At 53.0% G+C, this 25,823-nt stretch overlaps 2 protein-coding genes across 2 annotated transcripts in view; one reads left to right on the top strand and one right to left on the bottom strand.

Moving 5' to 3' along the window:
- The window catches only part of RTN3 (reticulon 3), a 41,934-nt gene extending 39,641 nt beyond the window's left edge, over positions 1-2,293 (bottom strand). Inside the window, exon 1 of the mRNA XM_067544001.1 lies at positions 2,016-2,293. Within this exon, the coding sequence (XP_067400102.1) occupies positions 2,016-2,115 (100 nt within the window). The 5' untranslated portion in view covers positions 2,116-2,293. The remainder of the gene's footprint in view (positions 1-2,015) is intronic.
- Positions 2,294-2,503: 210 nt separating this feature from the next.
- ATL3 (atlastin GTPase 3) lies at positions 2,504-24,886 on the top strand. The gene is made up of 13 exons (XM_067543997.1): positions 2,504-2,605; positions 10,022-10,239; positions 10,354-10,497; positions 11,095-11,199; positions 11,838-11,888; positions 13,620-13,676; positions 15,458-15,550; positions 16,252-16,390; positions 17,870-17,997; positions 19,276-19,332; positions 19,943-20,014; positions 21,005-21,436; positions 21,935-24,886. Exons 2-13 carry the CDS (start codon positions 10,033-10,035, stop codon positions 22,019-22,021), a joined length of 1,572 nt encoding a protein of 523 aa, XP_067400098.1. The 5' UTR covers positions 2,504-2,605; positions 10,022-10,032; the 3' UTR covers positions 22,022-24,886.
- Positions 24,887-25,823: the final 937 nt, after the last annotated feature.

Raw genomic sequence — 25,823 nt, 5'->3', positions numbered from 1 at the left:
GAAATTGAGGCACAAGAAAATTACTTGCATGGCTTGCCGAAGATCACCCACCAAAGTAGAGGCGAAGTTGGGAATAGAACCCAGGCTTCCTGTTTCTTAACTAGAGAGAAGCATTCAGAAATCATGCACTGGGCCCTAAAAAAATAAAATAAAAATAAAAAAGATCAAGAGATCAGTTTAAAAATCAGGAGTTTTTTTTTAAATAATGAATTTGGGTTTGTTTCTCTTTAATCTTCAGGTGTCACACTTTCTGCACAACTTTAAGGGCTGTTTTTTAATCACATTAAATATAGCACTCACAATCATAGGACTCCCAAAGCTAGGGCTTTGAGAAACACACTAACTCTGGTGAGACCTCATAGGACTCATCTTACCTTGCATGCAGATGTTCTGATTATAAGACAGGGTTGCCTGCACTAACAGAGGACTGTACTCAATGACCCAGGAGCCATGAGAGGGCAGATCAGAGACATAAATTATCCTGTGCCGATCAGGACCCACTGGTTTGGCACGTTTTATGCATCCCCTCTATGCTCAGTCTGCAGGAAATGTGGCACTCTTAAAGCTCTCAGGTGTTTTACACCCTCTACTGTGGCTTTCCATATACCAAACCAAATTAAAGATCTTGGGCTTATCTTCAAGGGTGTTCCCTGGCCTAGGCCCAGGGCATCTCAAAGTGCCTATATAGATAAAGACTGTAGTTAACAACCTGGCCTTGCTAGCACAGTGGAGCTCTCTGAAACCAGGGTAAAGCTTGTCTGTATATCAGATGGAGCTTTCTCAGGGGCTGGTGCCAGCTGTGGAATGGACTCTCCCAGGAACTAAGGGCCATTCCAAACCTTTGCACCTTCTGCTCCAAGAGCCAGGCTTATTTCTTTGACCTTGCCATCTGTAACATAAAAGTGTATACACAAGGGGGTCCCATGGTAGGTTCTGTGCACAGCCCAAGCATAATTCTTTTGGGCCCAGTACAAACTTGTAACATGGGCCCCCTCCCACACACATACCCATGGGATTGCAGCCTGGGCCGGGCACTGGTAAAGTGTACCCTTCCCCTCCATGTGGGGGCCCTGGTTCTGTCAGCTGAGCTCACTGCACACACCAGGGGCTTCTTGCATCCCTCCCTTCTCCTCCACAAGCAGCCTATGTGCCATCTTCCCATTCCTCTCTATTTCAAGGAATCTTTGCAACCTGCCCATCCTCTCCGTCATGCTCTGTCTCCCCCTTCCCATCCCATCATACCAGTATCAGGGACTGTATGGCCCCAGTTCCTCACATGCCAGGGACTGTGTGTCCTCCATTCTCCCCTGCCTGCATACCAGTGTCCCTCATTCTCCCCCCTATGCTAAGGGCTCTTTGGCCCTCATTCCCACATACAAAGAGCTCTGCATGTTGCCCATTTCCCTCTCCTCACCTCCTTCAATAACAGCAGTAGGTCTGATGGTTTTGGCTCTGGGGGTTGCAAGGACAATTCCTCCTGTTGGTCAAAATGCAGTATGTCTTGTGGAACTGGTGGTGAACATCCTAACTGAGGTGGTGAAGGCCTGATCTATACTGGGGCCTCTGGGTACTACTAGAATACATGAATAATAACAACAGTAAATGTAAATGTGTAGAGGCCCTTCTCTCCAGCTGTGCATGACTCCTCTTCTGCAACCAGCCCACCGAGCTCTTTCGCTACTGCAGTCAGTCCAAATCTCAACGCTTGGGAAGCAGACTCTTTCCCAGAAGCTGGGAGGCAAGGTTAACTACAGCATTTGAAGGAGCTGTTTAGAACAGTTGCAAGGGAGCTGCAATGCATGAGCTAAGGGAAGGAGCCATGTATAACTGCAAGGCAAGGGCAATGCACTGGCTACAGGGAAGATGCAAAGCCCAGTTAGAGGAGAAAAGCCAGGGAGGGGCTGCAGAGCAAAGATAGTGCACAGGTTGCAGGGGTGGGCCATGCATGGACTGCAGGGCAAAGGTGGTGCCCAGGGATGGGCCATGCAGGGGCGGCAGGGCAGAGCTTGGCTCACCTGTCTTCGCGGATGATGCTTCTTTCACTGACAGCCCTTCATGCAAAACTCCCACCAGTGCTTTGTAGCCAGTCTGTGCCCCTGCCTTGCACCCTCTCATGCTCCTGGAAGCCTGGGTGTCAGCCTGGCCCCTGCTTTGAGGATGCGTTGGGTGGCATGGGGCTCAGAGCAGGCCATATCCACAGCGCGCGACGCTCGGGTGTGAAGGAGTTACTCTACCGAGGAGACTGCCGGGAATCACAGCCCACGGATTCCTGGGCTTCCCCAGGCGAGGGCTGGGTCTGCTGCTGGCCTGCGTTTCCCACTATGTATCTCCCCCATCTAGTGAGGGAGCAAGCCGCGGTGGTTGCTAGGACTTGTAGTCTATGGGCGCCACAGTTTATTGAAATGTACCGGGGAGCATTCAAAGGGACTACATCTCCCGGCATGCCCCTCGGGACAGCCCTGCCCTCCCGCCAGGCGGTGGCCGCGCCCATCTCATCCTGGCCGGGGGGGACAGAGGAGGGAGGAGGCGCTCTGTCCGCTCCATGTTGATCCCTGCGCGGTGGCGGCAGCAGCAGCAGCGAACGGTGTCAAGCTGGAGGCGGCCGGTAATGGCTCCCCCTCCCCCCCCCGCCCGGGTAGCCCGGGGCCCCCTGTGGTGAGGGGGATTATCGGGTCTCCTGTGGTGCGGCGATCCCCTGTGGAGAAGGCGGGCGGGGCTATGGGGTCCCATGCGGAGATGGGGATTCCTATGGGCATGGGGTCCCCAGAGAGACGGGATCCCAGAAAGGGGATTCCCGAGACAGAAACGTGAGGCCACGTGGCCCGTGCCGGGAGAGGCGGTAGGTCCCCAGAGAGAAAAGGGGGGCGATGAGATCCCGTGTGTGTGGAGAGGAGGCCATAGGGTGCTGAAGTAACTAACACTGGGGGGGGCAATGGGGCAGGCAGCCCGGTGTGCAGAGGGAACGTGCGTGTTGCTATAGAGCCCCCCCCCACCGGCCCGCAGCGGGATGTGGGTACAGGTGAGTTGCCTAGAGCTCTGTGCCCCGTCCCTGGATGAAAGACCCTCTTTAGATCCGTGCAGCCAGAGCCCTTGGAGCACTTTGAGATCTAGGTGTGTCTGTAACTGGGGGCCTGATTCTGCAATGGAGCACAGAGTGCCACTTGGTTCGTGTGGTCCGTTGGATGCACCACGGGCTTGGGAATCAGAACACCTGGGTTCGTTTCCCCAGCTCTGTCACTGCCCTGCTGGGTGACTGTAGGCAAAACACATCTTCGATCTGTGCCTCAGTTTTCCCATCTGTGAAATGGGGAGAATACCGCTCCCTTCCCCCACCCCAATAAGGCAGGATTGTTCCCTGCAGTCTATTTCCCACCACATCCCATAAACTGTAGGGAAAGATCCTGCCTCAGTGCCCCCAGCCCCAGGAGGCAGAAGCGTAATGGGATTAGCGGGGGATGAGGAGGATGCCATGTGAGGTTATAAAGTTTGACCCTCATTTGCCCAAGGAGCATGACCTGTGGCTGATGATGGCTGTGTAAGTCATGCTGAGAGTGGTTTGCATAGCATCGATGGGAGAAATCCATACAGAGACTTGGCAAGGACTGTGATGGTACTGAAAGTGCTTTCTTCCACCGTTGTGTTAGGATGGAACAAATATTTGAATACAAGGCTCTAATTATGCTGCTTCATGCCCACTAACCATCTGCGGATCAAGTTACCCCATAACTCCTGAGTCTTCCTGCACCTTTTGCTGAATCAGCTTCTGGAGGCTAGATGGGCCCTACAGCCTAATCCAGTGAGGAAAAAAGAATATAGAGGGAAGGACAGTTCGGAGGGTATGGGGCTAGGGAGACATGGGTTCAAGTCCCTGCTCTGCTACAGTCTCCCTGGGTGGAGCAAGTCACTTAGCTGCTCCGTGCCTCAGTATCCTTATCTGTAAAATGGAAATAATAGCACTGCCCCGTCTCACAGGGCTGTGTATGTACCGTAGACAGATCTCTCTACGAGATGGTGGCAGAGGCAAGTATTATGCAGGCAGGGACTGGGTAGCCAGTCCCCCTGTGAGGTGATAGTTTACATCATAGCTAGTTCCATCTCCAGGGCTGTCTGTCCCTACATACACCTCTCTGTCATGGGTGACAACGCTTATGCTGTCTTGAAGAGCAGCTGAGGTGAGGCATGATTAGCTGCTTATGAAACAATGGGTAGTTTTCCTAGCACTGCATTAGGAACTGGTAAATTGTGCTGGATGGCGCAAGGAGCCCTTCTGCGATCTCCTGCTTCGTTAATGCGAAGCAGGCCTGCTGGATTTCCTGACTGGAGCAGGGTAGGGTGTGCAGGCTGAGTAGCTCTGTGTTTTAGACAGTGGAAACTACATATAAATACTTGGGTGTGTGTGTGGTGCTCCCTTTTCCCTTTCACGGAAGTTCATATTTCAAGAGGAGATGGGAGGAGGGGACACGGGCCATAGTTTAACACTTAGTCATGAGTGCAGGCAGGGCTTTTGTGACTGATTTTGAGTGAATTTCTTCTTAGATGAAACATTTGCAGAAGCCTCGGACAAATCCCTCTGTATACAGCAGTTTCCCTGCCCTGGTTAACTTCCAACTGACTTGTGTTGGGTTGCATTTTGACCCCCTTGCATTGCAAATGTGTGGTCTGGCGAATGTGCTGAGTAGGAAAATGATGTTGTATGTTGCATTGTGCAACTGTTGTGTTGCTTTGCGGGGCCAAGGTGTGGCATGGCAAATGTTAACTGGGTTGCAAACCTTTTGTACTGTGCTGCAGATACACTGGGTGAGGTTGCTGTGCGACCCCATCAGATGGTGTTGCAAATGCGTTGTGTTAAAGTGTCATGAATGCTGTGCATCGCCAACACAGTGTGTTGTGAATGCTTGGTGGTGAGTTATTTGTACTGTGGTCATATTAGGAGTCCCAGTCAAAACCAGGACCCCATTGTGCTAGGTATGGTGTAAAAGCAGAACAAAAAGCTGATATCTGCCCCAAAGACTTCCTAATCTAAGTAGAAGAGGAAACAACAGGTGAATGCAAACAGACAGGGGAGCACAGAGAATCAATGAGATAATCCAAGTCAGCATGATAGACTGTTGTCTCAGCCCCCCAACATAACGGTTGTCAGGTATTTTGTCGGTGTCATGGCAAAGGAGAGTTTGAAGGAGGATAAGGGGTGGCTTTGTGGGTTTTTACTGTGTTGCAAATGGTTAGCAGGGCCAATGCGTTGTGTTGCGAATCCCTTTTCTTGCATACGCATTACACTGGTTTGCAACCAGACTGTCCTGCTAACACCTTGAATTGCTCTCTGGGGCTCGAGCTGCCCCCTGCTGACTGAACAACTGGGTCCCTGTATAACCAGCATGTATAACCTGAGCATGTTACGCTGTTGACACGCCTCAATTTTTGTCCCTCTGCTCATGGGGTCCTGACTCTGGCCATGTGACCATCATGAATCCTCTTAGCCCTGTGGCCCTGTCGCTTCTTGCCCCTGTGACATTTGCCCCTGCAACTCTGGAAGTTTGATTCCAGGCTTGTTGCCTGCAATACTGACTGATGGTGCCAGCCTTGGGATGTCAGGACTTTGCTGAGCCTCAGAAGGGCCATTCTTGTTTTTTCCTCATCACTGCTCAGTTGCTGACCCTGGGCAAAGCCTCCTAGAGCTCCAGTTTGAAACATTTGCTTGTGTTTACATTGTGTTGGCATTATTTGTTAACCACACAGGGAGATGAGAGGGTGGCACTTGAGAGAGTGAGGCATAATGCAGGGCGAGGATAAGCTTTCTCTTCCCCCAGTGATGCTAGTGCCCCTCAATATGGACCCACAGCCCCCTGCCCCACCCAGCTCTGCCAATATCCCATAATCCTGACCTGCAGCTCTGGGCTCCCCACACACAGCTCTGCTGATACCTCCCAATCCTGACACGCAGCTGTCTTCTGTCCCAGTGCTGGGCTCCCCGCAGGCAGAGCTCAGTCAGTGCCCCTCAGTTCTGGGCTGCATGCCCACTGGAGATTGTCAGTCATGCCGAATCTACTCCTGTGAGTGGCTCTGGGATCTCTGGACACACTTTGCCTGCTGCCTGAATCACAGGTAAACTCAGGTGCCTGGAGCTCTTGTGTGTTAAAAATTGGTGTCATAAAAGGGATGCTAATTGCTCATTTATTGCACTAAGTGCGCAGATAAAAAGATATTGTAGATAAAAAGGAGTGTATTGTTAACTATAAAAAAACCAATGAGAGTCCTGTAGCACCTTAAAGACTAACAAATTTCTGCGGGCATAAGCTTCCGTGGGCTGCAACCCACTTCGTCAGATGCATGACTGTATACAGACTAACACGGCTACCCCTCTGGTTGTTTACTATGTGCATTGCAGCAGATGTCTGGCCTGAGATTGGGGTCCCATTTTGGTGTGTGCATTATTAGTAGCGTTCTAGTAGCGCCTAGAGGCTGCAGCTGAGATTGGAAGGTCCGCATTGGGCTGGACACTGTACAACCTCCTCCCCAACTGAGATTGGGGGGTCCTATCATGCAGGGGACCCCGCTGGGCAGGTGCAGCATGGACACCCCCTGACCAAGATTGGGGGGGCCCCGTAGGGCTAGGCACTGCACAGAGAGACACAGCCAGAGATGGACCCTGCTCACAAGAGCTTGGAAGTGATGCTTGCCTGACCGTTCAGGATCTATTGAATTCAAAGGAGGAGCAAGGACCTGTTGAGGCATCATCTCCGAAATCTGGTTTGTGACTATTTCCCAGTCACCACCGTCCTTGAGAAGAGCCCGGCCTGGAATCCAGCAGCTTTAGGGTTAGCCGCCCAGAGTGTCAGGATTTGGCTTCCCCAGACATCTGTGCATGATGTCTTGGTCCTTCACTGACCTTAACCATTGAGGCACCAGCTGGTCTAGGAAAGACTTGATCTGGGCAGAACCAGTCCTTTCTGCTAGCAAGATTTCAGGTTAGAGGGTTCCAGCTGGTTCCCAGATGATCCCTTGTGGATCCTCTCCCATCTGTCCTCAGGGGAAGGGCACAAAACCACAGTGTGTGCCATTAATAAACACAACCCTACCCAAACAAACCGCTCCACTGCACAATTCCTCCTGCCCCCAGGGAGAGGACAAACCACATGTGACAGATATCAGTCACGTGTGGCTTAATTCATAGGGCAGGGTAAGAACCTGTACAAAATAGAATAGAGTGGGAGGGGAAAGCAGTGATTAAAAAGCAGTTGAGGATGGAGCTTGTGGGAGAGAAGGGACCATCCCCTGCATGGAAACCCCTCTTGTTAACTAGTATTTCCACACTGCCTCTGTTCCTGTGCTGAGATCCTGAACTGGACTAGCTGCTGATCAAAGCTCCCTTTTCTAAATTATGGAACTAATAAGCAACGTTGTGATCAAAGCAGCTGGGTGCTTCTGCCTTAGGGCAAGCCATTCCCCTCCCTTTCCCCGCCTCCGTCAGCTCAGGAATGGGGGTTGGGAGGGATGGATGCCTGCAAAGTGCTTTGATGATGAAGAGCCAAGGAAAGTGGAAAGTTTTATCCAGGGACATGCACCAGAGTCCCAGACTCCCCACTTCCTTCCTCCAGGACTCTTGCCCTGCAGATATCTTTACAATCCAATCCTAACCTGTGGATAATCATCTGAACCGAAGCTTCCAGTGCGATGCTGTGGCCAAAAAGGCTAGTGAGAATCTTGGACATTAAAACAGAGGAATCTCGTATAGGAGAAGGGAGATTCCCTTATGTCTGTATTTGGCACTGGTGCGACCGCTGCTGCAATGCTGTGTCCAGTTCTGGTGCCCGTAATTCAAGAAGGTTGTTGACAAAATTGGTTCAGTGAAGAGCCACGAGAATGATTAAAAGATCGGAAAAATGTGGTTACAGTGATAGACTCTAGGAGCTCAATCTGTTTATCTTAAAGAGAAGATTAAGCGGTGACGTAATCACAGTCTAAAAGTACCTGCATGGGAAATAATGGTGTTGTAGCCATATTGATTCCAGGATATGAGAGAGACTATGTGGGTGAGGTAATTTCTTTGATTGGACCAACTTCTGTTGGTGAGAGAGACAAGCTAGTGCAGCCGCAGCAGATTAGCGAGATTCTCATCAGTCGTGGCTAAAATCCCTCGCTCTAGAATTTGCTGCACGAGGCCGTGCTAAAATAAGTGCCTCCCTGTGGTTCTAGCTCAGAGATCCTCTTAAGGCCATCAGACAGCCGCTGTGGTACAAAGCCTGCCTAAAATCAACTCTCTTCCCATCTTGTCCCAGTGTTGGTTCATTATTAAGCCCGTTTTGCAAGTGGGGAATTGGAGGCACAGAGGGAGGAAGTGACTTGCCCCAGGTCCCATGGGGAGTCAGCTGCAGAGCCAGGAATAGAAACCAGACCTCCTGAGCCACCTGGGCCTTAACTGCTAGCCCAGCTTCAACCCAGGGTCAGGGGATCTGTTCACTGCACTTGGCCTGGATGATCGGCACCCGTGTTGGCCTAGCTCGGGTGTGAGCAGACACACTGCAGCACCATATCTGTGTTAGTCTGTGCTCACTGCTGCACTCACTTGCGTGTAGGGCTGGGAGTTCTGGGGGCATATCCCACGGTTCTTTGTGCTGCGGTATGATGAGCTGCTCTGATTCTTTCCCAGTGAACTGTGGGAGAACTTGTCGGCTGGCTGGGGCCACTGGGGGGGTGGTGAGATGGCATGGGAGGACTGTCAGCACTCAGAGTGATTTTTGCCTGCATCCTCACTGCAAAGTGGGCAGGTTACAAGCCTGAGTGAAAGCAGAACCTGAACTCTAACCCACCCCCCCAGCCAGGCTGCTAAACTCGGTGGAGAGTGTTTTGTGTGTGGATGGCAGGGGGGTGGGTCAACACCCAGGTAAAGAGCCCGGCAGTGAAGACAGACGCTGAGGACAGGGTACAGCCCCAGCAAGAGAGCCAAGCACTCTGACAAAAGGTCTCCCAGACTGGCACATGGCCCTTGGGCTGTAGGGGTGTGTATTCAAGGCCCTGACTGGTGGTCAGGCCACTCCCTGAATTTCCCCTGCCCTTGTAGCCCTAGTGGGTTCATGGGTATGACTGGCAACAGGGTGCTACTCGATAAAGACTGCAGTGAAAATAACCCGGCCTCACCTGCTCTCCAAATATTTCTGGTTCCACAGCTTCCCTGTCCTGAGAAAGGAGCGGATCCGAGCTCACTCTCACAAGCCGGGACAGACTTGGGACATCCCTCCCTTGGCTGTGTCCTGCCCCGTGGTGTTGTGTGGGTTGCCGTGAAGACTGAAGGGGGTTGTAATCTCCTGTGCAGTGGTGACATGGAGTGTTGTAACCTCAGCCCTCAGGAGCTCCTAGCATGTGGGGGTGGGGTGGGGCCCACCAGGCTTGCAATGGGAGCCCTGGCCCTTGGGGCTTTATATGCTATCCCTGCGCTCACCCAGATCCTGCTGGACTTGGGTTTTGGTGTCCAGCTCAGCAAGTTGCTGAGCGACACCCTCCCCTCTTCCAGGCAGCAGGATTGAGCTCAAGTTGCATGTAGCTGGCCAGCTCCACTTTCCCTGGTCAGCTTGATGTGGAAGGTACAGGCCCCAGTTTAGGAGAGGGGGGCCCTGCAGCATCTCTTCAGACTCTCCCAGGCCTCGAGAATGGGTGAGATTCACAAGGGAATCTTCCCCCAGAAGGGTGGAACTAAGCCCTGCAGGGTTGTGTTCGCAAAAGGAAAACAAGCAGCTTTATACTCTAATCCCACCGCTGTGCTTGGGGGATTTCTAGTGTGTAGGTCAGCTCAGGGCTGTGGTACCTCCTCTGTACAAAGAGGAATATAGGAACAGCCATAATGAATCAGCTCCATGGGCCCAGTAGCTGGTATCACATCTCTGGTCAGCATGAAATGCTTCAGAGAAAGTTGCAAAAAAAAACCCCAAAGCAGCCAGCTGTGGGATAATCAAAACCCCTGCCCGGAAGAGTCTTCCCAAACCACACCTCCCCTCGGGCATTTCCCAAGCGGTGTATGTGCCCACAGGTGGGGACGCCATGGGGCGAGGGAAGCCTGGGCCAGTGCAGATCGTCTTGGTGCACAAAGAAGCCCACTCCTTCGAGCTGGATGAGAAGGCGCTGAGCCAGGTGCTGCTGCAGGAATCCATCCGGGACATGGACGTGGTGGTAGTGTCAGTAGCTGGGGCCTTCCGGAAGGGGAAATCTTTCCTCCTAGACTTCATGCTGCGTTACATGTACACTCAGGTAAGCCCCCTTCCCATAATGCCCTGCTGCTGCATTACACGTACACATGGGTGAGGCATTGCCCCCTTCCCACAGGCTCTCGGCTGAGAATTCCCCCTCTGGCTTGTTCCACAGAAGGAAGGCAGCATGTCCAACTGGCTGGGGCAAGAGGACGAGCCCCTGATGGGGTTTTCGTGGCGTGGGGGCTCAGACCCCGAGACCACTGGGATCCAGATCTGGAGTGAGGTGTTCACCGTGGAAAAGCCAGATAGGAAAAAGGTAAGAGTGGGGAATGGGGCAGGGGAATGGTGGGTGAGGGGATGTCTGGTTGAGTGGAGGTATGGGTGTGGGGAGTGTGCGCGCGGGGGTCCTGCACCTTTGTGAGTATGATGCACAGATGGGGCTGCCCCCCCAGGCTTGCAGCATTATGTAAGAGGGTGCACAGATCTTGGGGGTCAGCCAGCCTCTGATCTGTAGCCAGACATTTCCTCTGCCTGCTGAGTGCAGCTACCCCATGGAATCGGCAGGAGGGTGCGTCCTGGGCCAGGATGGCATGGGGTCAGCGAGCGGATCCATGTGCCACGTGAGGGGGAAGGCTAGCATTAGTGGCTCTTGGGGGTGTTAGTCTGAGTGATCCCCTCTCTCTTGCTGGTCAGCCTGGTGACCTGTCCCCTGTGGAACGGGCAGGCCATGCTGATGATGCTCAACACATCCTTGCTTGGATGTGGTCTCCCCACTTGGGAGGGGAGCATTATCCCCACATAACGAGCTGTAGCTGGGGACTCCCTGGGGTCCAGCGTGGGGAGGTGTCGATGCGCGTTCTCTAATCCCATCTAGCCCACCCACTTACACCCCGATCTGTGCCCTCTTCCCCAGGTGGCAGTGGTTCTGATGGACACTCAGGGTGCCTTCGACAGCCAGTCGACCGTCAAGGACTGCGCCACCATCTTTGCGCTCAGCACCATGACTAGCTCCATCCAGGTGGGCCAGGCAGAGGGCAGTGCCCTAGGATTAGACAAGGGAAACCATCCCTAGCCTGGAGGTGCCTGGTGTGTGGCCCTGCTGGTAGGGAGTGTGTCTTGGGGTCATCAGGGCAGGGCACTGTGGCCCAAGGCCTGCCATCTCTCCAGCCCATAGGAGAACTGCACAGATGGCCACCTCATGTCTTTGAATCTTAAGCAGTGCCGTGGGGGCCTCCGAGCATGGCTTGTGGCTGGGAGATCTCTGCTCCCACTATGGATAGAGGGGGTGGCCTCCCACCATCCCACAGACCTCACTGCGGGTGGGTGAGCCCCACTGGGAACTGGCTGAGATTTCAGTGTGGGAGTTTGGGAGCCATGAGCTTTAACCAGACACAAAGTGCTTGGCTGGGAGATGCGGGAATAGCCTTGGGGGGGGGGGGGGCCTGCTTACAAGAAAAAGCCAAAGAAAGTGACATGGAGGTGGCTGGGAAGGGGAGAGATGTGGACACGATGCCAGGATACCAGCACTGTGACTGGGGAGCTTGGTGGCACCATCCCCATCTGATTGCCTGGGAGGTGATGGCAGGGGAGGTTTGAATCAGCCCTGCAGCTTCCCTGGAGGGTGCTTGATGTTAACAGCACCGTCTTTTCTTGCAGATCTATAACCTGTCCCAGAACATCCAGGAGGATGACCTGCAGCAGCTGCAGGTAACAGAGGGCGGGCCGGGGGAGCCTTGTAACATGAGGATGTGGCGGGGAGGTTAAACCCAGAACTGAAGGCAAGGGGAGCTTCCTCAGACAGCTGGGGCGGCCCAGAAATAGCTCTTTGAATGCCTTCTGGAGCTGCAGCACCCGAGTGGCTTTGGTAGGTCTGGCTGGGGTATAGGCGAGGAAGGGCTCTTACCTGGCCTGGAGCTGCTGGGTACATGGTGACTGGCACTGGCTGCATCTCCATCTGGAGCTCCAAGAAGGTAATGGCAGCTCCGAGCTGGCTGGCTGGGTCAGCAGGGTAAGATGGTCCTTCCAGCTACTGGATGCTGTGGCCAAAAGAGGAGTAGATTGTCGGAGCAGGGAGGGGGTTTTACCTCTGAATACGTTGCTGGTTAGACCTGTACTGGAATAGTGCATCCAGTTCTGATGTGCACTTTCTAACAAGCACGTTGAAAAATGGGAGCGGGTGCAGAAAAGGGCCAGAGAAGTGATCCGACGGCTGGAGAAAATGCCTGACAGTGAGAGACCTAAGGAGCTCAATCTGTTTAGGTTCTCAAAAAGAAGATCAAGAGATGACTTGATCACGGTGTACAAGTAACTTCACGGGGAGACAATCCCAGGTACTAAACAGCTCTTTAACCTGGTAGGGAAAGGCGGAATGAGAATCAAGGGCTGGAATATAAAGCCAGACACATTCACATTAGAAATAAGGCACCAATGTTTCACAGTGGGGGTGATTGTCCTTTGGAACAAACTCTCAGAGGAAGTGGTGATGTCTCCAAATCCAGACTGGAGGCCTTTCTGGAAGATGCTTTAGCCAAATCCAAGTTACTGGGCTCAGTGATGCAGGGACTGGGTGACATTATCTGACCGGTGTTATACAGAAGATCAGACTAGATCATCTAATGCAGTGGTTCCCAACATGGGGTCCACGACTGCCTTTCAGGGGCGCCAAAGATTACAGGGGGTCTGTGAAGCTCCTGTAATATTGAGGTCCGGTTGAGCTGCTCCGATCTCTGTGCCGGCCTGCCATGAACCCCATGCCCGTGGGGTGCCAAGCTGCAGCAGAGAAGCAAACCCTCCTCCCCTCCCCTCCCCCCGGGAGCCACAGCCCTGAGCTCCACGCTGCTGGAGCGAAGGAACAGCCCCCCACTTCCTCCCCCCAGGGAGCAGCAGCCCAAGCCCCTCACGCCAGAGCACCCCTCTGGCCCCGCGCCTCCTGAGTGCAGCTGCTCCCCCGAACCCTGTGCCTGCAGGAGAAGCGAAGCAGCCCCACAAGCTGCACGCCTGCTGAACACAACAGCCCCCCCCTCCCCCCAAGTAACCCCTCCAGGGAGAAACAGCCCCAAGGTTCATGCCAGCCAGACTGGAGTAATTTAGTGTTGTTGTTATCATTATATGTATTTATGGGAGTTATGTGTGTTTATGGCTGGTATGGGGACGGGTCGGGGGGTGGGGGAGATGGGTGGGCACGTGTTTTACCTAGTGTTAACTAGGGGGACTTTCACTCAGAAAGATTGGGAACCACTGATCTAATGGTTTCTTCTGGCCGGAAAATCTCTAAATCTGTGCTGGCTCATGGTGGCTGTTCTGAGATGATGACCCATGGTGAGTGTGTGCATGTGGCTTTGTATCTCTGATGGGCCCCCAGTGATCTCCTTCCCTGCCCACTCCAGCTGTGACAGCCCTTGTCTTTTCACTTAACCACTGATCTCTCTGCTTCCTCAGCTCTTCACAGAGTATGGGCGCCTAGCCATGGATGAGATCTTCCTCAAGCCATTCCAGGTATGCCCTGCATCCCAGCCTGTCCCCATGCACCAGCTCAGCATGCCTCAAGGTTCAGGGGGCAATGAGCACACGGGCCGGGTTGGGGAGCTCCTTGCTATACAGGCCTGGGGGGAGGGGAGGACCTGGGTTAGGCCAGGAGTGCAGGTATCCAGAGGTTTCACTCCTTGGGCAGAGGTTTTTTATTGTTGTCCTGCTGCATTCTGGGTAACTGGATTGGCCTGTGACTGTGTTAGCCTGCTTGTTGTGTTATGGAGCTGTTGGTTGTGGGATTCGAACGCTTGACCTCTGGATTTAAGCATGAGTCTCTGCTCTCTGAATAGCTGCAGCAACAGACTGTGGGCTCTGGAGTGGCACGGTGGTCAATGAGCGTTACTCTGCCTACTTTAGCAGACACGAAGGTGTCTGCAGGGCAGCTAAGGCAGTGGGGATTGGCCAGTAGAAGATCACGAACTGTCCTCATGTTTCACTGTGGTCCTCACTCAGTGCAAATGTGTAACCGTTCGGGCCATCACTGCACCCCCTTGCGGCCTGGGTATGGCACTGCACCACCCTGCCTCAGTTTCCCCTTCTCTCCGGGCCCCTTAAGGGTCTAAAATTCCCCTGCTGGAATTGGACTTTAAGTCCAAATAAACTCAAAATAAAGGCTCTTTCATCTAGACTTCAGCTGGGCCTATTTCCTCTTATCTGAGGCTCTCTCATCTGTAGTTCTCTGTGGTCTCTTCTCCCCCATGGAATGTCACATTCCTGCTCTCCCAGGCTGCAGAAATTCACAGGGCTTTCTGCATCTGGTGCAAAGCCGCCTTCACCCCAGTCTCAAGCTGAGAAGCTGGAGAAAATACAATGCCGGACTTGCCTTTTCTCTGTTCTAGCTTCTGGCTGTGCCCCCTTTCCTGCAGCTCTCTGTAGGGAACACCTCTTCCCTTCTCAGCTATATCTGATTAGTGAACAGGGCTGGCTGGCTCTAGGCCCTGTGCTCTAGGCACCCTGTTATAGAGGGGTTGGTGGCGCTAACCAGCCTCAGAGCCAAAATGGCTCCAGTCCCCTCTAACAGATGTCTATGAAATTAATTTGACTGGTCTCAGCCCACTTCCCATCACAAAAAGCTGATGGAGCATGGAGGTTGAATTCCCTTCTCCCCTTAAAAAAAAAAAAAAAAAAAGAGTCCTGTGGCACTTTAAAGACTAACAAATTTCATTTCAGCAGGCATAAGCTTTCGTGAATCTCAGCTCACTTCCTCAGATGCAGGAGGTAGAAATGATACAGCAAATAGGTAATGCCTCCTCTATGTTACCTATTTGCTGTATCATTTCTACCTCCTGCATCTGAGGAAGTGAGCTGAGGCTCACGAAAGCTTATGCCTGCTGAAATTAAATGGGTTAGTCTTTAAAGTGCCACAGGACTCGTTGTTTTTGCTGTATACAGACTAACACTGCTACCCCTCTGGAACTCTTCTCCCCTTAGTGGGGACAATGCTGCGGCAGGGATGGTGAAGCTGGATCTGTGACTTAGGCTTCCCAGCCAATAAGCACACAATGAATCCCATTCTCCCCAACTCTGTGGACTCCACCCTTCTTTGGAGCAAAGCCTGGTGGGCAATCTATGTGTCCATCCCTGCTGAATCAGTTCTGCCCCCTACAGGGGGACCAGGAGTAGGCAGCCCGTGCTGTTACCCTGTGCTATCTCTGCTACCAATACAGTCCCAGCCTGGTGGCACAGAACAAGCGCATCCCCATAGCCTATGGCTAACCCATCATGACCTGCCTTCCCATCTCTCTCAGACCCTGATGTTCCTGGTTCGGGACTGGAGCTTCCCTTACGAGTACCCCTATGGCCAGGAGGGGGGAATGAATTTCCTGGAAAAGCGGCTGGAGGTAAGGGCTGGCCGGGACAGCCACACAGGCTGCAAATCCGTAACGGGGCTTGATGTTTGGTCTGAGTGGTGAGCACACTTGGGGCATCGCTCAGCTGAGGGTCATTTGCAGCCCAGAACTTGAAGCGTGTGGTGTAACTCACCTGCCCTCTAGCAGGTGTGGCCTGGCCTGCAGCCCTGAGACAGGCTTGTTCCATGGGCCTGTCTGAAATCATGCCCTCCTGGGGCCCTTGACTGTGTTGTTCCTGAATCTCCATCCTTCCAGATGCTGCTCCTGCTTTATCCTTTGACTTTCAGGCCTTAGCATCTTGCTTGTGGGCCCTGCAGAATGGCAGAGAGCTGACACCAGCAGAGTTGCACTGGGGGGGAGGGGGCACAGTATAAATCTGTGCCAGCCTTAGCCCTTTGTTCCTGCTGTGTGGACTGAGCCCTCATCCCTCAGGCTTCCATCTTCACAGCAGAGAGATTCAGCAGCACCCCCTTGGGAAGCTATTATTAGTGGCTGCATCAGAGGGGATGTTCTCCTGCACACCTCCGCCTTGGCATTGATCCAGGCTGTCCCTTGAGGCAAAGCAGGATCTTTGGGTCTGGCCCCCGGGCAGCCCTCGCTGGCAACAGGGTGGGAGGACTCCTTCCCCTAGCACAAGGGTGTGGCTAGCTGGGATGACTGATGGCATGCAGGAGATGTCGGTCTGCCGATAGGTGAAGACCCATCAGCACGAGGAGATCCAGAATGTCCGCAGACACATCCATTCCTGTTTCACCAACGTCAACTGCTTCCTCCTACCGCACCCAGGACTCAAGGTGGCCACTAGCCCCGGCTTTGATGGGCGGCTGAAAGGTAGGCTGTGTGCAGAAGTGCCTCTGCTCCCATTGCAATCCAGAATGGATAACGCAGTGCTCCTTGCATGGACCCAGGGTAGCCTGTTCCTAACCGAGGCACTGGAGGTGTTGATGTGACTTAGGCCACAGCCACTGAGAGCTGGAGCCCAGCCTCCAGGATCTGTAGGGTCAGGGCTCTGGGGAATCTGCGTTTGCTTAGTTATAATCCCTTGGAGACTGGTTTTTAAAGAGGCCTCATCCTCATAAAATTTTCCTGTCTGCCAGAAAAAAATGTGCTCTGCTCTGGTTACAAGTAGAGATGTGCAAATAATGGATTTTTCATTGGCTGTTCTGAAAAAACAGGAAAAGAATATTATTTTGGGTCGATCATTTTGATTTTTGTGCTTTTTTTCCTCTTCTTAAAAATGTTAAATATAAAACTAAAAGTAATTTTGAAACAAAATTTATTTTGTTTTTTTGTCTTAAATGATTTGTGAAAATTGACACAAATTCATCAAATGTTTCTGCGTCTCAAATCTGCTTTTTTCACTGAAAAAAGTCAGGTCAGAAAATTTTGCCCAGCTCTAGTTATAAGTAACTATTACATTGAATTGTGGTAGCACCTAGGAGCTGTAGTCATGGTGCCAGGCGCTGTGCAAACAGAACAAAAAGCTGGTCCCTGCTCCAAATATCTTACAATCTAAGGATAAGATCAGAGACAATTGCTGGATACAGACAGATGGGGGAGCACAAGGAAACCATGAAACAGCCCCAGGCAGCATAATGGACAGTGATCTTACTGCAGCTGTGGCCTAGCCATTACCAAGGTTTTTGTAGGCCTCACATCAGAGGACAGTTTTCTGAGGAGGGATTTAAAGGAGGATAATGAGGTAGTTTTGAGGGTGTTTACAGGGAGAAAGCACAAGCAGACTTTTCTGAAAATGTAACAAGTGGGCGATGCAGGCTGGGCTCAAGACCCTGCTGTCACAGGTTCCCTACATGACCTTGAGTAAGTATTTAATTGCTCTGAGCCTCAGTTTCTTCATCTGTACAATAGGAATAATAGTGTTGCCCTTTCTCACAGCAGTGTTGTGAGGATAAATCACCGATTGGGAGGTGCTCAGGTATTAATGTTGGAGGCCAAATAATTACCTCAGAGAGATCTGAACTCAGACTAGGTTTCAGTCCCCCAGAGTTCCCATTAATTGATGGGGTGTTTTAATTTCTGTCCTGTGTGTTAGTGGTTGGGCATGGTTCAGCACTCTGCTGGAGCAAGCCCCCAGCCTAGGAGACTGGGGTTCGAGTCCCAGCTCTGCCACAAAGTTTGTGTGATCTTGGGGTGACTCACATCCCCTCTGTGCACCTTAGTTCCCCCATCTGGGAAGTGGGGCTATCTCACAGGGGCGTCAGAGGAGAAATCCAAGCATCCTGATGCTCTGATACAAGTATATATATGTCGGTTTCTTGACATGTCTCATTCCTTCCCGCCCAAACGCAGACATTGCTGCTGAGTTCAAGGAGCAACTCCAGCAGCTCATCCCCTTTGTGCTAGACCCTCGACAGCTGTTGGAGAAGGAGATCAATGGTTCCAAGGTCACCTGCCGGGGCCTGCTGGAGTATTTCAAGGTGAGCACAATCCAGGATGATTGTGAAAATATAGCTGCTCTGAAGCATTGCCTTTCCCGAGCCAGCAGGTGGCAGCAACACTAAAGCCTCTGGCCCGCAGGCTTTGCCAACAACTTGTGGGAAGCAGGATTCCCATTCTGCAGGGAATTCCAACATTTTGGAATTTTGTTTTTTCTGCAAATTGGAACAAAAAGCCAAAATTTCCAGCAAAATGAAAATTCTGACACATTTTGATTTGGGACCATGGAAGCTTTTTGATAAGGTAAAATGTTTCCTTTTTATGTGAGCATTTTGATTCTTTTCATTTAGACTTTTACAATTAATATTTTAATATGATATATCTTATACTTATTGTACTTAGCGTTGTATATTATTTATAATATATCTTTTACATTATATTAAAATATATAAATATCCATTACATATTTCAATATAATGTGATTATATATTACCTATAATATACGTTACATTAAATTAAAACATGTAATGTATAAAAATTCAATATTAAAATTTGACTTAATATAAAAGTCAAAACAAAATGGTCAAATAGAAAGGAAATGTATTTATTCCATTGCAACGAAATGAGCAGTGAAATGGTTAGTTTTGACTTCTTCCTGTCAAACTCTGTTGAAATCACTGCCCTCCTGCAAAGTGTTTTTGATTTTGACAAAACTGCTTTTTTTAATGGAAGACTATTTTGTTGCAAAATCTGCACCAGTTCTGGTTACAAACCTTTCCTAATTCAAGACAAGTGGCCCTCTAGCAATGGAAGTCAGGGGAAAGTTCTCCTGGGGACAAGTTACCCCATCACTGCATGGATCCTGGCAAGCTTCTGGTGCTGCCCCTATTAGAGACAGGATCCTAGTTTGGATGGGCCAGTGGTCTGATGCGGGTTGGCCCTGGTCCTGTGATTAAGGTTCCTGGGGCAGTGACTAAGAGATGAACAGGCACTGGCCTGTGATTTCCTGTTGTGAGGTATATGAGGCAGAATTACCCAGTGGTTGGAGCACTTACCTAGGATTGGGGATACCTGTGTTCAAAGCTCTGCTCCACTACAAATTTCCCAGGTGATTTTGGGCAAGTCACTTAGCCTCTCTGCATTGTTTTCCCCATCTGTAAAATGAGGATAATAGCACTGCTCTGCCTCATGGAGGTGTAGTGGGAATTAATACGTTAAAGATTGTGATGGGGGCCATATAAGTAACTTAGTCAGACCCATAGCTCAGATCTCCTAGCTCTGTACCTTGCTTTCACTGCTGTCACTCTATCCCCTGCCAGGCTTACATCAAGATCTATCAAGGAGAGGACCTGCCTCACCCCAAATCCATGCTCCAGGTCAGTTTGGTTGGTTGGGGCTAGCTAGCACAAGGGGGAAGGGGCCAGTGAGGGGACCCTGAAGCCTCTTCTTACTACAGTGAGTGCTTCCCTGCAACGAGCTGAGCAGCATGCCCTGAAGATCAGCTGCCTTCCCCTGTCTCAGAAGGCTCCAGCGCCTGCATCCCTCTAGAGGGCCGGAAGTGATTCCCTTAAAGGGTGTGTACATTCCTGGCCCAGAGGCGCCTTTCCCAGAGCAGGCAGGGTAAATCCAGCCCTGGTTTCCCCTGGTGCCAGTTCTCAGCTGGAAGATGGATCCTGCTTATCAGCCCATGCTGTGGGTCAAAACTACCCCTGGGTGCCAGAGGGTGCTCTTGGTGGAGACCAGGGGGGAAAGGGTTAAGCATGGCTGCTAATGCAATTCATCTTCCTAGTGACTGCAGCTGGCATTGCACCCAGCAGGTCTGTACCAGCCCCAATGCCTCCCAGAGGCAGCAGGCGATAATGCACCCTGCAGATCTGTACCAGCTTCAGCACCCCCAGAGGCAGCAGGCAGTACTGCACCCAGCAGGGCTGCAGTGATGCTCGTGGTAGTGATGATCAGCGGCTTGCTTTCGTCCTCTCTCTGCAGGCCACCGCGGAAGCCAATAACTTAGCAGCCGTGGCCTCTGCCAAGGACATGTATTACAACAAGATGGAGCAGGTGCGTGAGGTCGTGGGGCCTGGTGTTTGTTGAGCAGCCAAGACCAGTGTCCACATGGTCAAGCCATGCATTAGGAGGGGCATTGCCAGCAGGTCACGGGAAGTGATTATTCCCCTCTATTCGGCATTGGTGAGGCCGCATTTAGAATATTGTGTCCAGTTTTGGGCCCCCCACTACAAAAAGGATGTGGACAAGTTGGAGCGAGTACAGCGGAGGGCAACCAAAATGATTAGGGGGCTGGAGCACAGGACTTATGAGGAGAGGCTAAGGGAACTGAGCTTGTTTAGTCTGCAAAAGAGAAGAATGAGGGGGGATTTGATAGCGGCCTTTAACTACCTGAAAGGGGGTTCCAGGGAGGATGGGGCTAGGCTGTTCTCAGTGGTGGCAGATGACAGAACAAGGAGCAACGGTCTCAAGTTGCAGGGGGGGAGGTCTAGGTTGGACATTAGGAAAAAGTTTTTCACTAGGAGGGTGGTGAAGCACTGGAATGGGTTACTTAGAGAGGTGGTGGAATCTCCATCTTTAGAGGTTTTTAAGCTGAGGCTTGACAAAGCCCTGGCTGGGATGATATAGCTGAAGTTAGTCCTGCTTTGAGCAGGGGGTTGGACTAGATGACGTCCTGAGGTCCCTTCCAACTCTAATATTCTATGATTCTGCTTCCCCCTCTTGCTGGATGTCAGGTCCCACCTGACCCCCGTGGCGGGTTGCTCCATTCTGCTTTTTATCAGCAAGGCCTGTAAACATGTTGGAGGCTGGGAAGAGAACCCTGGAGACCTGACTCCCAGGCCCCTTGCTCTACACAAGACCCCACTGCCATTGTAGAGCTGGGGATAGAACCCAGTTGTCCTGACTCCAGCCCACTGGTCCCTGCAGTTGCTTGTGAGCTAAGGTTGGGAGGAGGCAAACCCCAGTCAGGAGTATTCTGAATTCCCTTAGGTTGCATTTGGGAACAGAGAGGCAACCTCTCATATGATGCTCCCTTCCCCCCAGACATGCGGGGGCGATAAGCCCTATGTCTCCCCAGAGATCCTGGAGGAGAAGCACCAGCAGCACCGGGCATCGGCCCTGGAGCACTTCCAGAAGATCAAGAAGATGGGGGGGAAGGAGTTCAGCCAGCGCTACGAGGCGGAGCTGGAGAAGGAGATGACCGACCTCTTTGAGCACTTCGCCAAGCACAACAAGAGCAAGAACATCTTCAGCACCTTCCGCACACCGGCCGTCATCTTCAGCGCCATCGTGGCCCTCTACATGGGCTCAGGCCTTACTGGCTTCATGGGGCTGGATGTGGCTGCCCAGCTCTGCAATTGTGTGGTGGGGCTGCTGCTGATCGCCCTGCTGACCTGGGGCTACATCCGCTACTCAGGCCAGTACCGGGACCTGGGTGTAGTCATCGACACCACCGCCGACTTCGTCTTGGAGCAGGTGGGTAGCACTGGGGGCGGGTGGCACCGAGTAGGCTATGTTGGTGTGGGGGACACTAGAGATGGGGGGTGCAGGTTGCGGCGGAGGATACCTGGGATGAGGCGGACTAGGCCCCGTTGGCATGGATGGTGTGGTGTGTGTGGAAGAGGGGGAAGTGGCTGTTTAAAGGGAAGGTGGAATTGGTGAGTCAGGGAACTGGCTAGTCCTTAGAGGCTACTAAGGCTCAGTCCCCCTGAGAAGGTGAGGCTGAGGTACTGCTGGTGCAGTAGTGCTGCCACCCTGGCGGGGCTGGGCCGGAGCTGGAGATCCTTGCGGAGATCTTTCCAGCACTGGGAACGTGGCCACCCTTCCCCTCTGACCTCTCGCAGCCCAGGTGGAACAGGAATTTGGGTCACATGTGCAGCAGCCATTTCTCCCTTTAGCCAAGGCTCTGTGGGACATATTGGGACGTTTCAACCACCCCCATCAACCAACCTCTCTCCTGCACCTTTTCTCCAGGCCACTTCCCGCATGGGCAACACCACCCGGCCCGCCGTAGCTGACACATCAGGTGCAAGGCCTCCGCCTGACAAGAAAACGCAGTGAAACCTTCATGCCGAGGCCGAGCTGGGGCTTCGCAAAGTCCTGTGCTCCTGCTGCAGCTGCCATTGGCTGGGAGCGGCTCCAGGCCTGCAGATCTAGACTCCTCTCTTCTCTCATTCCTCCTGTTTCTTTTCTCCTTCATCTTTCCTTCGCTCCCCCCCCTTTTTTTTTTGCACTTTAAAAAAAAAAAAAGAGACCAACTGCAGCTTTAACGTCCTACCTGTGCCAGGCAGTGCCTTGTCACCGGGATGGGGCATACTGCCCCCACCGGACTCACATTCCTGCCCCAGGGGGGGCGGCCCCTGGACTGGAGACCACGTCTAAATCCCGGCTCCTTAATGGTTACTTATCATCACAGGGGATTGTCTCCCCTCCAGCAGGGAGCGAGGGCAAATGCTGCTGTACAATCCCACGCTCTCCCCTCCCTTCCTGCTCTGACCAGGGAGGGGCAGACGCTTTGGTGTCTTCCCTCCCACCTAGCGGAAAGGATGGGTCCTCAAGGCCTGAGCAGAGTAACCGTCACTGTTCCTCATTTGCCCCTCGCTGCCCCTTGTGCCTTGGTAGAACTGAACCATGCCGCTGCGTCTCATGGAGCAGAGGGGAACCTCTCTAGACCAACTGCTGCCTTAGGGTGGGGTGGGGATGGTACCAAAAATACACAGAGACCCCCACTCTTCCCCTGCCAGAAGGAGCCTTCAGCCACAGCCTGCTGCCCACCCCAGCTAACGGTGGCCACGGACTAGCAAGCCCCATGGTGTGATTCTGGCGCTTTCCTTAGGCATTGGCAACGCTGCAAAGCGCGACCCACCCTGGGGCCCCTGCCTGCGTTGACAGAGACTCCTGGCCTGTCTCTGGCATGGACCAACGTGACCAATTTAGTTTCCAGCCATGCCTTCTCCCAGTGTTAACAGTCCCCCTTCCCCCCGCTTTCTGCTTTGGGACACAACAGGGCTCTGCTTGCGGGAAGTGTGCCCAGGGGCTCCTTTGTGCTGACAACCCAGTCTTAACCAGCTGTCGTGTACTGTGGTTTGGTCCTGCATGGGGGATCAGTTAATATGCAGTCGTGCCCACGTGGGGGTGGATGCCCCACTTAGCGCCATGCAGGAGCTCCCTTTGCTGAGTGGCCAATCACCTTAGCGCTTTTGCGTAGGGAGCTTTTGTCATTGGGGCATCACACTGCAAAAGCTTCAGTCTCCTGTTTGATTGTTCATTTTCCCGGCGGGGATGTTTGACCCCATTCATCAGACAAGTGGGTCGCAGCCTCCCCTCTCCCCTGCTGTCTGGCCGGGGTCATTCGGGCAGCGCCCAAGAGCTGTCATTTGAACCAGGGGATCAGATGCCACCCCTTCCCTGCCCCGTCTGACTCCAGCCCTTCTACCCACCCCAAGCCTGAAGCATTCGCACATTCCTGCTCATGTAAAGCACAAGAATAAAGCTCATTCCATTTCATGATTGCAGCACCTCGTTTTGGGGGGGGAGGAGAGGTTACAACCGTTACCTGAGAGGCTGAATGGCCCCCAGTCTGGCTAGCTCGTTGCCTGCCCCAGGTAGCCTTGATCTTCTGGAGATTTCCTTGACTCATCAAAATTCTCACCAGTGTCCTGCCTTCTTCAGTGGGCCTGGATTGGCATTACAGGCATCCGCTTGTGGGGATGTAGAATGGCCATAGCTGCCTTTGAAATCCCCCAGCCCTGGAGGTCTCTATGATCAAGTTAGTGTTGTCCATTTCAAACTTGTCTGCCACCTCCTTCCTCTCCAGCCCCTCCTGGTGCCTCAGGCTAGTTCCAGCCAGTGGCTTCAAACTCCTCACGTGGGGGTGACTTCTCCAGATGTTAAAAGAAAATCCAGTCTGCTCTGAGATGGTACCAATAAAGCCAGGCCCCTTAACGTCATTGCACTGCAGTGTCTTTCAAGTGATTTCTATTCACCCCGTTAGGTCACCACATGACCAGCTCTGATACTTCCTTCAGCAGGTGTGTAGAGTGTTGAGGCCATTCTGTCAGGCTCATGCTTGCATCTATCCAGCCAGTAGCAGCTGAGTACCTCCTAAACAGCAGATTTTATCCTATTGGCATCCTGGGAGGTAGAATGCCCTAGCCCCATTTTACAGATGGGGATACTGAAGCACAGGGGAGGTAGTGTGGCCTAGTGACTAGAGCACTGGACTGGGATTCGGGATTCTGCTTTCTATTCCAGGTTTTGCCACTGGCTTGCTGCGTGAGCTAGGTTAAGTCACTGTCTTCCCCCTTTCCCCGTCTGTGAAATGGGGTAATGAGACTGACCTGAGTAAAGGGCTGTGAGATCTATGGATGAAAAGGGCTAGAGATGCTCTAGGGATGGGCATTACAAGCAGTTAATGGTTTGATTTTGTTCAAGAGGCGTCATCTGAGGGGCAACCTGTTCAGTTGGCTCTGCTCAGCGCTAACTCCTCTTGTTGCTCTCTGAATTGCAGCACAGCCAGGAGCCCCACTCATGGCCTAGACTCTATTGTTTTAGGCCCTGTACATTTCTCCCATCGTCCCCCTCAGTCTGCCTCTATTGTACAGGGCCCCACATCCCTGCTTTCCCCCTCTCCTGGCCTATTTCCACATTCCCTGGGTCTCCTCAGGTTCCTGCCCACGGTCATAACCAATGACAAATTGGGGGGCAGGGGCAGCCTGACTCCAGTCCCATGCGGAGAGTGTGAGATGCACCTGACTTGCCCCTACAAGGGCTCCCTGTCTCTTGTGAATCCCTCCCTAGAGTCCCCAGCTTCCCCTGTGACCAGCTCCTCCCAATAGCCCCAGTCCTGTCCCCCTATCACTATGACCGCTTCCATGGGGGGTTCCCAGCTCCCTCTAGGCCCTCCCGGGCTCCCAGCCCTCCCAACTGTCATAGAATGACACCTCCCCTGGGGGGGGTGGGACAGGAGTAGACTCATACCCTGGCAGTGGGGGCTGGGGTTGAGTGAGGGTATTGGCCCCCTGAATCCACAGAAGGAGGAGAGCCCGTGGGCTCACTCAGGGGGGACAGGGTCTGCTGCCAGCTGACTAGGGCAGTAGCTTCCAGGCCTTCAAAGGGAGCAGGTGCTGCCCAGATCCTAACTAAGATCAGGGCCCTAGCGTGCGAGGCCTTGCACACAGGGTCCATCTTACGGGTGGGTGCCATGGTCGGGTGTGCTATCTAAGTGCCATAAGCTAGTGCTCCTGGGCTGTTGGAGCCAGGGTGAGGGTGGGCAAGTCTGGGGCTGGAGCCCTTGGCTAGCTGGGGGGGGGGGGGGCAGGGGTGCCATACCACCCAGAGCTGCCAGCCTGGTGCAGAGGTGCAGGCAGCAGGGCTAGCCCCTGATGAGCCAGCAGGCCAGTCCGAGCCCCCCCCCCCCCCAAACACCTGCTCTCCTGCTAGGTGGTCAGGGGGTGTATGCAGGGATGGCAGGGGCTTCCACGTTGGTGTGGGGGGGGGGGGGGGCAGCTGTGGAGATGGTGTGGGAGGTGGCTCCATGGCCTGTGCCAGGAGAAGGGGGTAGGAGAAGATGTAGTGATTGGGAGCGGGGGTGGGGGGAGACATAAGGAAGGTGGATTCCGCAGCCTACAAGGGGGTCTGGGCAGTTCCGGCAGGGTCACTGTCCCATGTTCCCCTATGGTCGCACCATTCCCTTCAGGGCTGGGCAGCCCCCCCAACCTCAGACACAAGCCAACGGGCAGCAGACGACATATGCTCAAAGCATTGAAAGGGGCTGGTCGTGCACTGCGCAGGCTGGGTGCACAGTCCACTCGGGGCTGGGTACGGTGGGGGCCGAGTTCCCCCTAGCGTTTGCCCAGGGTGC

Source organism: Emydura macquarii, unplaced genomic scaffold (assembly GCF_026122565.2).
Source record: "Emydura macquarii macquarii isolate MOO-44397 ecotype Brisbane River unplaced genomic scaffold, CSIRO-AGI_Emac_v2 contig_968, whole genome shotgun sequence".
In the NCBI taxonomy this organism is placed as follows: Eukaryota; Metazoa; Chordata; order Testudines; family Chelidae; genus Emydura; species Emydura macquarii.
Note: the sequence above shows the minus strand (reverse complement) of the source record. Positions and strands in the feature narration are given on the sequence as shown.

Bases quoted from the DNA above. Each gene is read 5' to 3' on its own strand.
- ATL3 (XM_067543997.1), top strand. From the start codon at position 10,033: ATGGGGCGAGGGAAGCCTGGGCCAGTGCAGATCGTCTTGGTGCACAAA. The intron at 11,889-13,619 runs GTAACAGAGGGC...CTGCTTCCTCAG, and splicing joins ATGACCTGCAGCAGCTGCAG to CTCTTCACAGAGTATGGGCG. The intron at 17,998-19,275 runs GTGAGCACAATC...ATCCCCTGCCAG, and splicing joins GCCTGCTGGAGTATTTCAAG to GCTTACATCAAGATCTATCA.